At 26.8% G+C, this 15720-nt stretch overlaps 1 protein-coding gene across 1 annotated transcript; it reads right to left on the bottom strand.

Annotated features, from left to right (window-relative positions):
• Positions 1-8377: 8377 nt before the first annotated feature.
• On the bottom strand, positions 8378-10751 carry LOC107628314 (uncharacterized). Its single transcript, XM_016331048.3, has 2 exons — positions 9896-10751; positions 8378-8789 (listed from the first exon to the last, which is right to left on the bottom strand). Exons 1-2 carry the CDS (start codon positions 10648-10650, stop codon positions 8540-8542), a joined length of 1005 nt encoding a protein of 334 aa, XP_016186534.1. The 5' UTR covers positions 10651-10751; the 3' UTR covers positions 8378-8539.
• Between the last annotated feature and the right edge of the window lie 4969 nt (positions 10752-15720).

The following is a 15720-nucleotide window of genomic DNA, read 5'->3' as shown; positions in this document are numbered from 1 at the left end:
AAAATATTCTAAAAATCTTTATTCTTACTATTATAGATGTTATTGAAAAATTATATGCATTAGAAGAAGAAGAATAAGTAAATATCAAAGAAAAATTCACAAAAAATATAAAAAATAAAACTTTTGTGGTACAATATAAAAAATATTATCAAATATTTTTACTTTATGCTATTTAAATTATTCTTATTAAAAATAATTTATTCAATATATTATATATACACATACAATAAATATTACAAAAAATTTTATTCTTACTATTATAAATGTCTTTAAAAATTTGTTTGCACTATGAAAAGAAGAATAAGTAAATGTAAAAAAAAAATCTGTAAAAAATACAAAAAAAATTGTGCTAAAACATAAAAAATTATTACAGATTCAAGTTATAAAAAATTCCACTAAATTATACTTATCATAACAAATTATATCAAATTATAAATTACTAACTCAATAATTATTCTAGATTAAAAATTAAATTAAAGATTTTAAATCAAAGCGCCACAACAATTTCTATTCTATTTGATAGAAAACAAAAAAATTATTGGGAACAACTATTTTAAATCTAATTATACTCCAAGACAGCAATGATATTGAAGCATCGATCATCATAACTAAAAAATTTATACAACCTCACACTTATATTGAAGTCAGAGTAAATAATTTAACTATCCTCTCAACAATACACTATTACCAAGACATTTGTTCTGGCAAAAGATACTGAAACATAACCCCTATCTATTACAACAAATAAAACAAGTAATATATCAAAAATTTTATTTATTCAAAATATCATTTTTATTGCTCATTTATATTCTTTATTGATTATAGGAACTAACTTCACCAACTAACTTCACCAACACTAGTTTCATTAGACCTAGATGATACATAAATTAAGAGATTAAAGAGAAAGAAAACTAAACGAATCTAAGACACATCTTCAAATAAAGAATATATATACAGAGATGGAATAAAAAAAGGACAATAGATCAGAAAATGTATGCAAGTCAATAGTTCAGAAACATCATGTCTCTACCAAGGTTCTGAAAATCGAACCGGTCATCGAACCGCTCTAGCTATTAGTTTACTAGTTCATAGGTTCAACCAATTCAATCGTGATTGAACAGAAAAAATTGTTTTATGATAAAATAATAAATAAAATATAAATAAACACATTAAAACATAATTATAGTCTAATATAAACCTTAAAATATTATCCAAATTAAAGTACTACATAAATTAGAATGTTATGATCTTATTCAAGTACAAACTCAAAAAGTCAAATAACAAAATAAGACAACCAAAAATAAAATGCCAACATCCAAACTTATCATCAATCATCAAAATCCACTATAAATCATAATGTTATTGATACTAATGCTGCATGCCATTAATTCTGGATGGAGTCATAAATTAAGGAATGGAATAATATATATTATCCGGCTTTCAGTTTGCTTATTGATTCCATAATATATATCTGTTCACAAAGGGAAATTACAATCCAGTGAATCCACAAAGACCTCAAACTTGTCAAGTTTCAAAAATTTAACAGCAGCAATTCGATCTCCAGCAGCACATCACTAGGCAAAGAAATCACAAAATCCTACATAACTGAAATAAAAAATCATGAAGACAGTCACCATTTAAGCATAATTAAATCACAAAATAGTAAAACAAACACAAACACACACAAAACAGCAGTAATTTCAGTTTCCAGCAGCACATCACTATGCAAAGAAATCACAAAACACAAAACATCAGCACAACAATAGCATAGCAGAACATATGCTGAATTAACTAACTTAACAATCTAAGCACAATTAAGCCCAAAGCATAGTTTTAATTGACTTAATTAAATACAAAAATGCTCAGCAATGAACAACAGAGAGCCAAAAAAGCATAGCACAGCAGCGAAGAAGACACAAACCAGGGTACAACACAGCATAGCAGTAGTGAGCAGAGCCATTCAATAATCAATATAATTTGATAATTTATGAACTAAAAAACAAACACGAAAAGCAGGCACTAGTAGTGAGCTATGTGATACAAGTATTCCTTTAGGCAATGAGTACAATCAAGAAACTTTAACAAAATTTAACAGCAGAAAAAATAAAAGCATGTACAAACCAGTATCAATTTATCATCAATCAGTAGGAGGATTGGCGTTGGGGGAATGGAAGGGCCTTCGAGCACCATGAAATAAGAGGATTGAAGAACGATCACGATGAACCAAGCGGTGACAGTGCGACCAACGGGGGCGCGATGGAGGCTAGGGTTGTGTTTTGGGGAGAAATAATGAGAGTATGTATGAGACTGAGGAATTAGGAATGGGGCTTGAGACAGGGGCAAGGGCTTCAGGTCACTCAGGACGACACTGCCCGACGGCAAGGAGTGGTGGCGGTGGCTGCGATTTCCACGGCTGACTTCGACGGAAAGGGCTGTGCGAATCTCCAAGCTGGCTCCACGAACTTCCGATGGTGAGTGACTTCGATGGAGGTGTTGCGACGGGCGGCGATGGCTCGAGGTAGAGACTGCATGCATGGCCACTGAGTGCGAGAGGCGAGAGTGGAGGGCTGCAGGGTGGAGGCTCGAGAGTGGTGTTTGAGTGAACTGAAGAGTGAGGACCGAAGACTGAAGGCTAGGGTTAGTTTCTGGATCAAAACGCAGCGTTTTTGAAACCGGTCGGATCACAGTTCGGTTCGAACGATTGGTTCTCGGCCGGTTCGACAGTTCAATTTCGGTTCTTAAATTTGGCGGTTTTGCCTTCTGTCCGAACCGTATTTGTTAACGGTTTTCGGTTCGACCGGTCGGTTCAAATCGATTTTTAGAACATTGGTCTCTACAAGAATATATGACCGGAAGAAAAAAGAAATAACTCTAACAACAACCGAAAATAAAAAAGGAAGACAAACATCATATAAAAAGACTAAATCCATCAAAAACAATAAAAATAAAAATATAACTTTGTACAATTTCAATATTAAACACTTTTGTATTACAAAATATTTTAAATAAAAAATACATCAAATTTAATATTAATTTATATATATTTTAATTAATTTTTAAATAATATAATATTTGTTAAAATATATTATGTATACTATAATTAATTTATCAACCACCCATCACACGAATCTCACTCGCTCTAGTATATCATAAAAATTGATTCAAAGGAAAAATCTTCCACACACAAACTATTAAACACAGTATAAAGTTAACTAAGTCACTAACGAATTTAAAGAACCCTCACAAGTTACAACTATATAAAAGAAAATCCACATTTATTGTTCTATACTTAAGACTATAAGAAAATATACGATAATTTTATTTTAAATGATAATTTCTTTTTCATATTAATTTTACATAATTAATTAAAATAATTATACATCTATATAATAATATTATAAGAAAATTGATATACTTTAAAATAAAAAAATACTTAAAATACTAAATTAATTTGATGATCTATCTTAAGAATAATTAATAAAAATTATGCATGATTGATTTATAATAAATAATAATATAAAATAGTTTATTTTTAAATAATAGTTTTTTCATATTAATATTTTTTAACATTAACTTAATTGATTAACGTAATTATACATTCATATAATAGTGTATCGTAGGATTCATATATTTTATAATAAAAAAATTTAATTAACACTGAATTAATTTAATATTTTATTCTAAAACAAATAGTTATAATTATGCTATGATTGGTTCAAAGCATCACGTTAATAAAAATTTAGTACAATTAAGAATACATTTTCCATTTCTATATAGATATTTTATCATGATGTTAATAAAAAACTTTAGTACAACTAATAATATTTGCATGGATTTAGTTTTTGTGTATTAATAATCTTAAATACAATATTAGTCTTTTATTGTATCTCTAAATCTGATAAAATTCTTCGAAAAAATTGAACCAAAATGAAAAAATTCAATCTCATTATATACTTTACTTTCATATTTAATTTTCTGGCAGATGTAAAAAATATAAAAGAGATGAAATTTAAACTTAACTTATAAGCCTCTTTGAACACAATTGCTCAACTAAAATTTGAGCTCCTCCTAAGAAAATAAATTTTACGCATATTCCATTAGATTGGTCATAGTATATGAGTAGATCTAATCATCCTTCAGTAAAATAGAGTTTATTGTCTCTTCGTTAAACTCTTACATTCATTTAATTAAAAATCAAATCAGTAAATATAATTTGAGGTGGTATTTAATAGATGTAATATACTCTAAACGATTGCGACAAGCACTCCATAGAGAAGTGTTGAGGTTGGATAAGTTTTTCTTCACTAAGTCCATGTCAATTCCTAATTTGACAAGCCGGATTGAATAGAACTTGTCAGGAAGCCAGAGAAGCAGGCTAGACAGAAGGAAAATTCTTTGTTAGAGGCCGTTGATAATCGCGATGTAAGATTAGATGAAAAAAAATAATTTTGAACAAAAACAATCATCAAATGAACAAAAGAATAAGAATATCACTACATTAATAAAAGATTGAAAAATATTATAATTTATACCTTAAAAAAATTAATTTCAATAAAAAAAATACATATATTTTTACTCTATGAAGTAATAAAAAAATAAAAATAAATTAAAAAATTAAATAAAAGATTTTAACTCTAAAACTTATACTCATAACCGATAAAAAAAATACTATATATAACATTGAATCATATGAAAATTAATAATAAAAATTGGGCAGAGAGAATTGGACACACACATATTTTCTTAAAACATTATTCACGTAAATCTTATTAGTTATGTAGATACATCTATTAACACTAAATGGACAAATCCTAGTTCATGAAAAAATTAATTGTCTATTTTCATTAAAATTGACTCATAAAAATTTGAGCAATGTTTATCATTTTTATTAATTATTAAATGTATAAAATGTGATTCATCTTATAATTAAATGATTATTATTTCTATTACATAATATAAGAAAAATATGATTTAAGTTTATTAGAATGATTGATAATTAATAAAATTTTAGTCATTAAATATTAATTTTTATATAATTTTAAAGAAAAAATACTTTTTTAAAATATTTTAAAAAGATATAGGTATGTATATTATTGGTACCAAAATGCGCCACATTAACATTCTTAACGTTAAAATACTACTTATTACAAGATAATATAATAATTAGTTGAGTCATCTTTCAAAAAATAAAACTTTAAACTTTGAATGTTAAAAAATAAACTGATTTAAATTCACAAAATGATTTAACAAAAAGCAATTCAATGCTTTTTACAAAAGCATATTTTTTTTAAGAAAATATTTTTTATATACTAAAAATTAATTATTATACATTTATATATATTAATTTGAAATTAATCACCAAAATTATATGTTGACCACTGTTAATTCTTACGACGAGATTAAATAAAAAATGAAATATAATCATGTATGATTAATTAATAATTCCATCAATCTAATCAGCATTTGCATATCCCACTAATAAAAATTTAACACTATACAAACATGAATATTTCTTTTTTAATTATTAAAATATATCTAATAAACAAATTAAAATAATTAGATTTCACTATTATATTTTGTTTGTTAATTTTTATTAGGCAATAAATACAACAACTATAAATACGTTCTTATGAAGTACGAATATTTTACTGAGTTGTCGTGTGTGTATTTTGGACACGCACATTTTAAACATGACACTCACTGACACTCATCTGATACAAGTATTTGTTATGTCCAATCTTGTCTTATTAAAAAAAATAAAAAATTCTTCTTCAGACACGCTTGGACACACTTAAATATCATCATGTGTGAGTGTGTCCAATCTTATTCTTAATATATATTATTGAAATAAATTTAGATATAGTATATATTATTATTTATTAAAACAAAAAATATTTTAAATACTTGATATAATTTAAATAAGACATTAAAAATAATTAAAAAAATTTATTTTATATTTTAATATCAATAAAATATCAAAATATCAATACGATTTATCTAAAAAATATTTTAATTTTATATGTATGCGTATCCTCGTATCTTATAAAATTTTAAAATTCGCGTGTCGTATTCCGTATCGTGTAAGTGTGGGTACATCATAGAAACGTTCATATATAAATTTAATGACAATAAATGTATATCATTTATTAGGTGTATTAAATTTTAATCATTGAAACCAATTTGATAGTTATAATTAAATCTATTTTTACATTCTCATCATAACATACACTCCATATATATAGGTGGTGTCTAAATTAGTAATTACAGTGACTTAAAAAATTGTTATAATAATAATAATAATAATAATAATAATGGTCAGAATGTTAAAAAGACCAACAGTGAGTAGAAACAATTTTTTTAGAAGTTTAACTAAAATTGTTCAATTTAACATGAACCTAAACTAAAAAAAATTAGATGAATAACAAAAAAATAAAATGAAAAATAACAATAATTTTTCCATCCAATATTCTACGTATTGTATTTAAATAACATAAAAAAATATTCTAACGAAAAACAAGAAGCAACATTGTTGTAAAGTTTAATATCTATCTCATAAGGATAATTTTATGGTACTAATAAATTATTGTCTAATTTAATTTATTTTTTTTAGTAAATCTTGGTTTTTTAAAAATTATTTATTTTTATATTTTTAAAATTAAATATTAATTTTTAATACTTTTTATTAAGTTAAACACTACCTTTTAAGTATCATAACATTATAATTCGGAAAAAAAATGTTAAGAGATTAAAATTATTATTTTTGACGATCATTTAGCTATTAACTCAATTTTTTTAATATAATAATTTAATGACATACTTTATTTCATATTTTTAATATTAATAATTAATCTATGATACATAGACATTGACATGGACACAGAATACGACACGACATGGGACACGCCGACACGTGAATTTTAAAATTTTACATGATACAGGTTTTTTAGATAAATCATAATGATATTTTGATATTTTTATATTAAAATATAAATTAAAATTTTTAATTATTTTTAAAATCTTATTTTAATTATATCAAATATTTAATATTTTTTTGTTTTAATAAATAATAATATATACTATATCTAAATTTATTTTAAAAATATATGTTAAGAATAAGACTGAATATGTTAACATGTGATAATATTTAAGTGTGTCCAAGCGTATCCGAAAAAAAAATTTTATTTTTTATTAAAACACACGGTTGTACACAATAAACACGCATATCGAATGAACGTCGATAAATATCGTATCTACAATATATCCAACATACAAATATGATAACTTAACAAAATATGGATACTTCGTAATAATTAATTAATAACAAAAAATAATAAATTCTAACCTCCCTCTAATATTTTTCATTCCGAAATATGCTGAAGAAGGTATTTAATTTGGTGTGTTATAATTAAGGGAAAAGAGAGAAGCGGGTGTCCACTGTCCAATGTCCTGCCTCGCCAATGCCCTGCACATATCAGGCAGTCTGGACATTAAATTTAATGTTCAAGCCACGTTTATTGGCAGGCAAAACGGGTTAGCCCAACTGAGCCAAAATTGCTTCTTCGTACCTTGTTAGTATGATTGTTCAAAATGCGAATTACTTCTGATAATAAAACTTGGATATCGGTCGTTTTAATTTATTCCAGAAAAAAGAAAATAATTTAAATCATTTTCAAGGAGAAATTGAGATAACTCGCTTAGATATGTCAATCAATCTAAAATGTGTTTACAAGAAAGTGCTTGAAAATTCTGAAACATATTAGCTTAGCACTTTTTATCCTTTAAAAAAATTGATAAACTACTAGAATTGTTCCTGATCTTTAATAAAATATCTCAATTTTGTTAACAGAAAAAAATCTTAAAATATTTTAAGCGGAAAAAATATTTTAAAAATCAAATTTTGATGTAATTTTTTATAAATATAATTAAAAAATAAGATATTTTATTCTAAAAATTCACAATATTTTATCTGAAGGCCAAAAATACTTTTAAAAATTGAAAAAGTTTTAGAGAACAAATTTTATTTAGTCTAGTTTTGTATTTGCTTTTTAAATAATTTTATCTAAATTCCTATAAAATTTTAAATCAAATACATAAATAGTTTGTCAAATACAAAAATCGATTTTTACGTATAAAAAATTACTATTCTTTTCTATTATTTTTATGATACTTTAAAATATTTTGAAATTATTTTTATCGTATTTTATAATATTTTTGAGAATAATTTTTGTGGTTATTAATTAAGAATAGAGAATATTTTTATTATGAGTGTTTTAAAAAGTTGGAGACGACTTTGGTATTATAGTAAAGAAAAAAAAAATGGTCAAATCCAACATGTAAAGTAAGCATGATGACCGATAAATTTAAAGAAGAATGACAATTATGAAAATAGGTTGTCCAAACTTTATTTTGAAACCAGGGATTATATGAACCCTATAGCTTATTTGTCTCTGGATTCGGACATACAATGATATACCAACATATCAACTAAATAACGATAATGGCATCATAGCATAGCTATGAAATATATCTCATGAAACTATCAATATGGTGTCTCAGTTGAAGAAGATGGTGAGGATGGTCCAGAAGATGGTGACTTATTCTCCTTGGGAACATATTTTCTAGCCCAAACATGCTTGCCATTAATGGCGAATTTCACTTTTCCTGCACCTTCAAGGAAGGTATCAATGGTGTTCATGGCCTCCGGGCGAACCACCATGCGAGCAAACAATGGTTGCTCCAGCGATTGAACATCTTGCATATGAAGTGATTCAATGATATCTCCATGTGCTCTGTTAATATGGAAAGAATGTGAAACAAAAACAAAAATACTAACATCATATATCATGAAGTATAATATATATGAAAAACTTTTATCATCAAATATAATAATAAAAATTCCCCCCTTTCTGGGAATTAATAACAACGAATTTATATAACTTTTCATAATCTTTTTCTTTCTATTTTCATAAATCTTTGTATAAATCTTATAATCCTATGTTTTGTTCACTTAAATGTATATAAATATACCGCTGTAAATTTAGGATATACTTGTGTTTGATTGTTGAAATAATAATGTAGCTCTTGAATTGTCCAAATTTTTCACCAAAAGAAAATGTTAGCTGCTAGCCTTATTTCCAAGAGGTACAGTGCTAATAAAATTAGTGAAATTCTATCCTTCTTTGAAGAAGAAAAAATTTATCCATAATAATAATAATAATAATAATAATAATAATAATAATAATAACCACAAATTTAATACTTTATTATATTTTAATTATATTTTTTTGTTTTATTTATTTATACTATATGAAAAAAAAAACAAATATATTATAAAATTTTTAAGAATTTCTCGAACAAAAAACTAATTCCAATCTCGAAGTATGTCGAGCTATGAAGCACGGACAGTTTTTTGAATTGTCGTATCTGTGTGTCGGACACATTTAAATTCTTTTTCGCAAGTTTGGATACACCTAAATATCATCATGTGTCAGCATATCCAACCTTATTCTTAACATGTATTTTTGAAATAAATTTAAAAATAATATATATTTATTATTTATTAAAATAAAAAATATTTTAAATAATTTATATAATTAAAAAAACTCATTAAAAATAATTAAAAAAATTATTTTATATTTTAATATCAATAAAATATCAAAATATCATTATAATTTATTTAAAATATAAATTTATAAAATTTTAAAATGCATGTATTCACTATTCACATATCTTGTATCTTCTCGTGTCTGGTGTCCATCATTGCATTATAGATGCGAAGGAATGAAAAGCAAATGATGGAAAATTATGAAATATGACATAGGATTGCAGTGTTAGAGTAATCAAATAATTTCTGATAGAAAAAAAGAGTAGTGAGCATAATGGAATAAAAAACAACCTTGTGAAAAATTCACGAACTTCAGATTCAGAAATAGGGTATCCTTTGGAGAAAGTCATGAAGATAGTCCTATCATCTGCAGCAGGCACTTGTCTCATCTCGTTAGAAGTGGCAGCGTTAGTAGTAGTGAGATGTAGCTTGGCCAAGATCTCTTTGAATTCTTGATTGAACTGATCATCATTTCTAGCAGAAGAGTTAGCACCGCCACTGATCCAAGCAGGAGGAGAAGGAGCATAGTACATCATTGGGGGATGCAAATAAGCATTCGAAATCATGGATTTTCTAGCATTCTCGTAATGAACTTGCTGGATTATGTCAGTGAAAGCCCTCAAGCAAACATCGTTAAGCAACTTAGTGACACCAGGGATGACCTCCATGCGGATCTCATGGAGGTAAAGGAGGGATATTGTGCCACGTGTGATGTTATGGACCAGAGGCAAGATCTTGTCATGAGAGTAAGGGAACTGAGGACTCTCGATGCAGTTCAAGGCCAACGCGACCTCGTCGGCCAGATCATTCAGCAAATTGTCTGGCCAATTCAGCAGGTTTGACACCATCCTCAAGTCCTTGCACTTCCTTTCAAGCCACATGATGAATGACATGACATGAGCGGATTCGCTCGTGTCGCGCCCAAGACCCACCACCAGACGCGTGAACAGCTGGCGGTCGATGTTATGAAACAAGTTGAATTCCTCCTTGCTCACAACAATGTTAGCCCCTGGGTCTTTAGGAGGGAGACACGACGAGTACACCATGCTTCTTTGCTTGCTTTCTTCTCTATCATAATGTGTTAGGTTTCATCCACATAAATAAGCTTCCATAAAACTATATTTCTCATAATTAAATTAAATGCCACCTTTTTTCATTTTCATATTTGGAAGGTAATCTGTGAGGAATGAACTCTTATTCTATAATAATGACTTTCCCTGTATTTAGATTTATGTAGATTACATTTACTATAATAGGATGGAATCACTTTGAAAAATCTATTCATCTTGATTTAGATATTATCATTCCGGTTTTATTAAATAGATAATAATTTGAGTGAATAATGTGAACAATGAGTTTTAAAATTAATTTAATAATATAAAAAAATACTCTACTTCCAAATTACATCCAGTTATTATTAACTGTACATGAGTGATGAGTAAATTAAATAAAAAAAATAATCATCTAATTAAAAATAATGAACATAATCATCTGTATATCTATTAAATTGAACATCTGACATATCTATTGTTCACATTGTTTAATATTCTCATTGTCTATCTATATTTTTTCTTATCACTTTAAATTTGAAAAATGAGACGGCAAAATTTAATTAATTTATTAATTTTGGTCATCATTTTAATTTTTATAATGTAATTTCTTTAATTATGTATTTCAATAATATATTTTATGTCATATTTTTAAATATTAATATCTAATTGATGATAAAAAATAATAAATTTTAATAATCTTTTAATATTTTCTTTTAGATTTTTGTATTTAAGTGTTACCAATTCAGTAATGCATTAAAAGGATTTCACAATTAATGTGCTAATTTCCAGTTCACTGTCTTCATTGGCTCGACCTTCTTTGCGCAACCCTATTTGTTCGTCCCGGCTCCTATGACTGTTACTAAATTTTCATTACGGAGAGTGTTAGGTAAACAATGACCATCTTGAACAATATGAATAACCACCAATCAAATAAAAATATACTACATTCTCATTTAATGTTACTAATTAAATTTAAAATTAATTTACTCTTTTAACTCTATTAATTCACATTATTTATACATTATTCAAAAATATTATTAGTTACTTATACTTTTCCATTACTTTATAAACGGTATTGATTTTACAAATTGCAATGCTTTACATCTTATTTTTGTCTTCAATATTTTGGGGTAAATTTTAAAATTATTCTCAATATTTAAATCGTCCTATTCAAATTTTTTATATTTTAAAATTATTTCAATATTTTTTGTCGTTAGTGATCTATTAATAGAATTTGACGGTGTGACAAAATTGAAATAATTTTAAAACTTTACAGACTTAAAAAGGACGAAAATATTGAAAACAAAAACAATACATTACTATTAAAAAAAGAGTTAATAGTCAAAATCGTCCCTGAAAGATACCCCAATCTCCATTTTGGTCCTCGAAAGACAAAATTAATCGAAATCGTCCCCGAAAGATTCACGACTTGGTCACGTTAGTCTTTCCGTCAGTTGGATGATGACGTGTCACGTTAAGTGCCACGTGGCATGACGACGTGGTGGGTTAATGCCACGTATCACAAGATGATTGGTTGACGTGTCAGATTAGTGACAGTCAGTGCCACGTGTAACTTGACATGTAAAAAAGTTATTTATAATCAAAATAGTTCTTGAAAGTTCAGATGTAAGTCATTTTTATCACTAAAATTTTAAAAATTAATCAAATTAGTCTTTATATAATTTTTTTTTATTTTTTTTGATAATATTAAATTTGAAATATTTTTTGATACTACTAATTTTAATAGAAATGTAATTGACAAACAAAAAATTAGTAATTGTATCTTTTCTTCTTAAAAATTTTTTAATAAAATTATCTCTCTGCTTTAATTGTTCTCAAAATTTCTCTTATTCTTTTCTATTTTAAAACATTTTTCTTACATTATTACATTTTGTTGGAATATATATATCATGATCTAATGTGACCAAATCGTGTATTTTTCAGGGACGATTTCGATTAATTTTGCCTTTCGAGAACCAAAATGGAGATCAAGATATCTTTCAGGGATGATTTTGACTATTAATTTATTAAAAAAATTACCAAATCAAGTAAAATGATAGTAAATTTTAATAGAATAAATTACATTACGAATTTAAAATTTTTACTCATACTTATAGTTTGGGTGGTATATAAACTTTTGAAAAAAGAAAAAAAAAGCATGGTACATATATAATGAAATATATATTATACCTTTTATTTTTTAATATACCAAAGTTCTTTAATATTTAATTTAATTAAATTTTATTTTTAACTTTTAAATAAATTAAAAAAATTTTTTCAATAATTTTAGTTTTTTACGACAGATAATTATACGATTTATTTTTCAATTTTACTTTTAATAAAAAATAAATTTACTTAGAATAATGAAAGTAATGTGATTAAGAATAAAATTAAAATAAAATTATTTAGAAAAAAAAGTAATATTATTAAGAGTAATTTACTTAGATGTAATTAAAAAAATAATTGAATAATTATCTATAGTAAAAATTTGATACTATTAAAGGATAAAATTAAAATTTATTTTAAAATTAAAAATAAAATTTAATTAAATTAAACATTAAAAAATGTTAGTGCATTAGAGACAAAAAGGTATAATTTATACTTTAGTGTATATGTGCCATGTTGTTTTTTTCTACAAATTTATGTACTAATCATTCTACAAACCTTTCATGATAAATAAAAATCTTTAAGAGTATAGTAAAATTTAAAAAAAATTACTTAGAATCAAAATAATGTGATTAAAAAATAATTGAATAACTATGTACAATAAAAAAATTAATATTATTGAAGGATAAAATTAAAATTTATTTCAAAGTTAAAAATAAAGTTTATTTAAAAAACATTAAAGGAGTTCGATACATTAGAGACACAATGTATAATTTGTAATTTATTTTTTATATATATCGACTAAATTCCCAAAGTGGTCTATCAGATTCACAGCTTTCACTATTTTAGTTTCTCAAATTTAAAATTGTCTATACTGATTCTCGAGATTTAGTTTTGGGAATCATATTGGTTCTTGGACCCTTTCTAGTACAGAATCACTGAACTAAGTGCTGAATTGGCTCTGACTTACTGAAGAACTGAAGATTGATGGTTTAGAAGTTATAGTAAACTCTCATTGCAAGTATAGTTACTAAACCAAGCAATCAACCTTTCTTACAAACGTTTTGGTTGTCACAAGTAACAAACCCCTTTAAAATTGATAACCGAATATTTAAACCTCCGGTCGTCTTCTCAAGGAATTGCAGGGAAGTATGTTCTTATTATTGGTTATGAGTTTGTAAATTGGGGTTTTGGAGTTTGGGCAATGGACACAGGTATATTTATAAATTAAAGCAATAAAAATAAATAAGAGATTTTATATAATTAAATTAAAAGTCTTGATTAGGAGAGATTAATCGAAAGTTCTATCCTTGTTGGATTTTTCTCAAGATCAATTGATAATTGAAGGTTACTTCTACTTAGTTATCCTTTACCAAGTAAAGTAAAAGAAAGTCAAGTAAGTTGGAAGTCTACTTCTATTCACAAGTTCTAATCCTCTCCCTTGGGAAGGATTAGCGTTAGTGACTAGAGAGCCAGCCAACAATAAACCCAATTACAATTTAACTCTTGAGTAATTCAACTCAAGGGTCTCCAAATATCAATCAACTCCAAAATCAAGTTAGGATCTAACTTAGAACATCAATTAATAATAAATAATAGAAGAAGTGATAAATCTGAAATACCTCAATTATATTAAATAAAATATTCAAATCTTAACATGGAAAAGTTCATAAATTAATTTGGAAAATTAAATAAAAGAAATATTGAACCTGTGATTGAAGTTGTAAGTTGAAATAATAAAGTTGAAATCCTAATTCCTTTAAGAGGAATCCTAATCCTAAGAGAGAGGAGAGAACCTCTCTCTCTAAAAACTACATCTAAATCCTAAAATTGTAAATTATGAGCTTATGATTATGAATGAATGGATTTCCCCACTTTATAGCCTCTAATCTGTGTTTTTTGGGCCGCAAACTGGGTCGGAAACAGCCCAGAAATCGCTGGAGAAGAAATCTGCCACGCTGATTTTCGTCACTGCGACGTGTCCGCGTAGAGCACGCATTCGCATCACCTAGAGTCAGAGCAACTATGGCATATTATATATCAAATCAAAGTCCCAAACGTTAGCTTTCCAACGCAACTGGAACCGCGTCGTTTGGACCTCTGTAGCTCAGGTTATGGCTGTTTGAATGCGAAGAGGTCAGGCTGGACAGCTTAGCAGTTTCATCAACTTCTTGTATTCCTTCTACTTTTGCATACTTCCTTTCCATCCTCTGAGCCATTCCTACCCTGTAATCTCTGAAATCACTTAACACACATATCAAGGCATCTAATGGTAATAAGAGAGGATTAAACATAGGGAACTTAAGGCCAAAGAAGCATGTTTTCAATCAAAGCACATAATTAGGAAGGCAAATGTAAAACCATGCAAATAGTATGAATAAGTGGATAAAGAGTTGATAAAAACCACTCAATTGAGCACAAGATAAACCATAAAATAGTAGTTTATCAACCTCCCTACACTTAAACATTAGCATGTCCTCATGCTAAGCTCAAGAGAAGCTATAAAGGAGTGAAGAGGAATGATAGAATGTATGAAATGCAACCTATCTATATGAATGCAACTACATGCAAAATGTTTCTACTAACTTGGTTAAAAGCAAATAAGTTCTCCAAGACAAACATAAATCAGATTTCACTAATTCAAATTATACAATAAAAGACAAGTAAACTTGTAAGAAGATAGCTCATGAAAGCAGGGAACATAGAATCAAGCATTGAACCCTCACTGGTAGTGTATACCACTCTAATCTCTCAAGTGTCTAGGGTTAATTCATTCTACTCTTCTCTAGTCATGCTCTCTAAACTTTGTTCTTCACCTAACCAATCAACAAGTATTTAATGTACCAATTCAAACATCATGAGGTCTTTTTCAAGGTTGTAATGGGGCTAAGGTAAGGGTAAAGGTATATATATGGCTAAGTGAGTTATAAATTGAATCTTTGACTAACCAAGCTCTCA

The sequence above is a fragment of the Arachis ipaensis genome, chromosome B2, assembly GCF_059453495.1.
Source record: "Arachis ipaensis isolate K30076 ecotype BB chromosome B2, ASM5945349v1, whole genome shotgun sequence".
NCBI lineage: Eukaryota > Viridiplantae > Streptophyta > Magnoliopsida > Fabales > Fabaceae > Arachis > Arachis ipaensis.
Note: the sequence above shows the minus strand (reverse complement) of the source record. Positions and strands in the feature narration are given on the sequence as shown.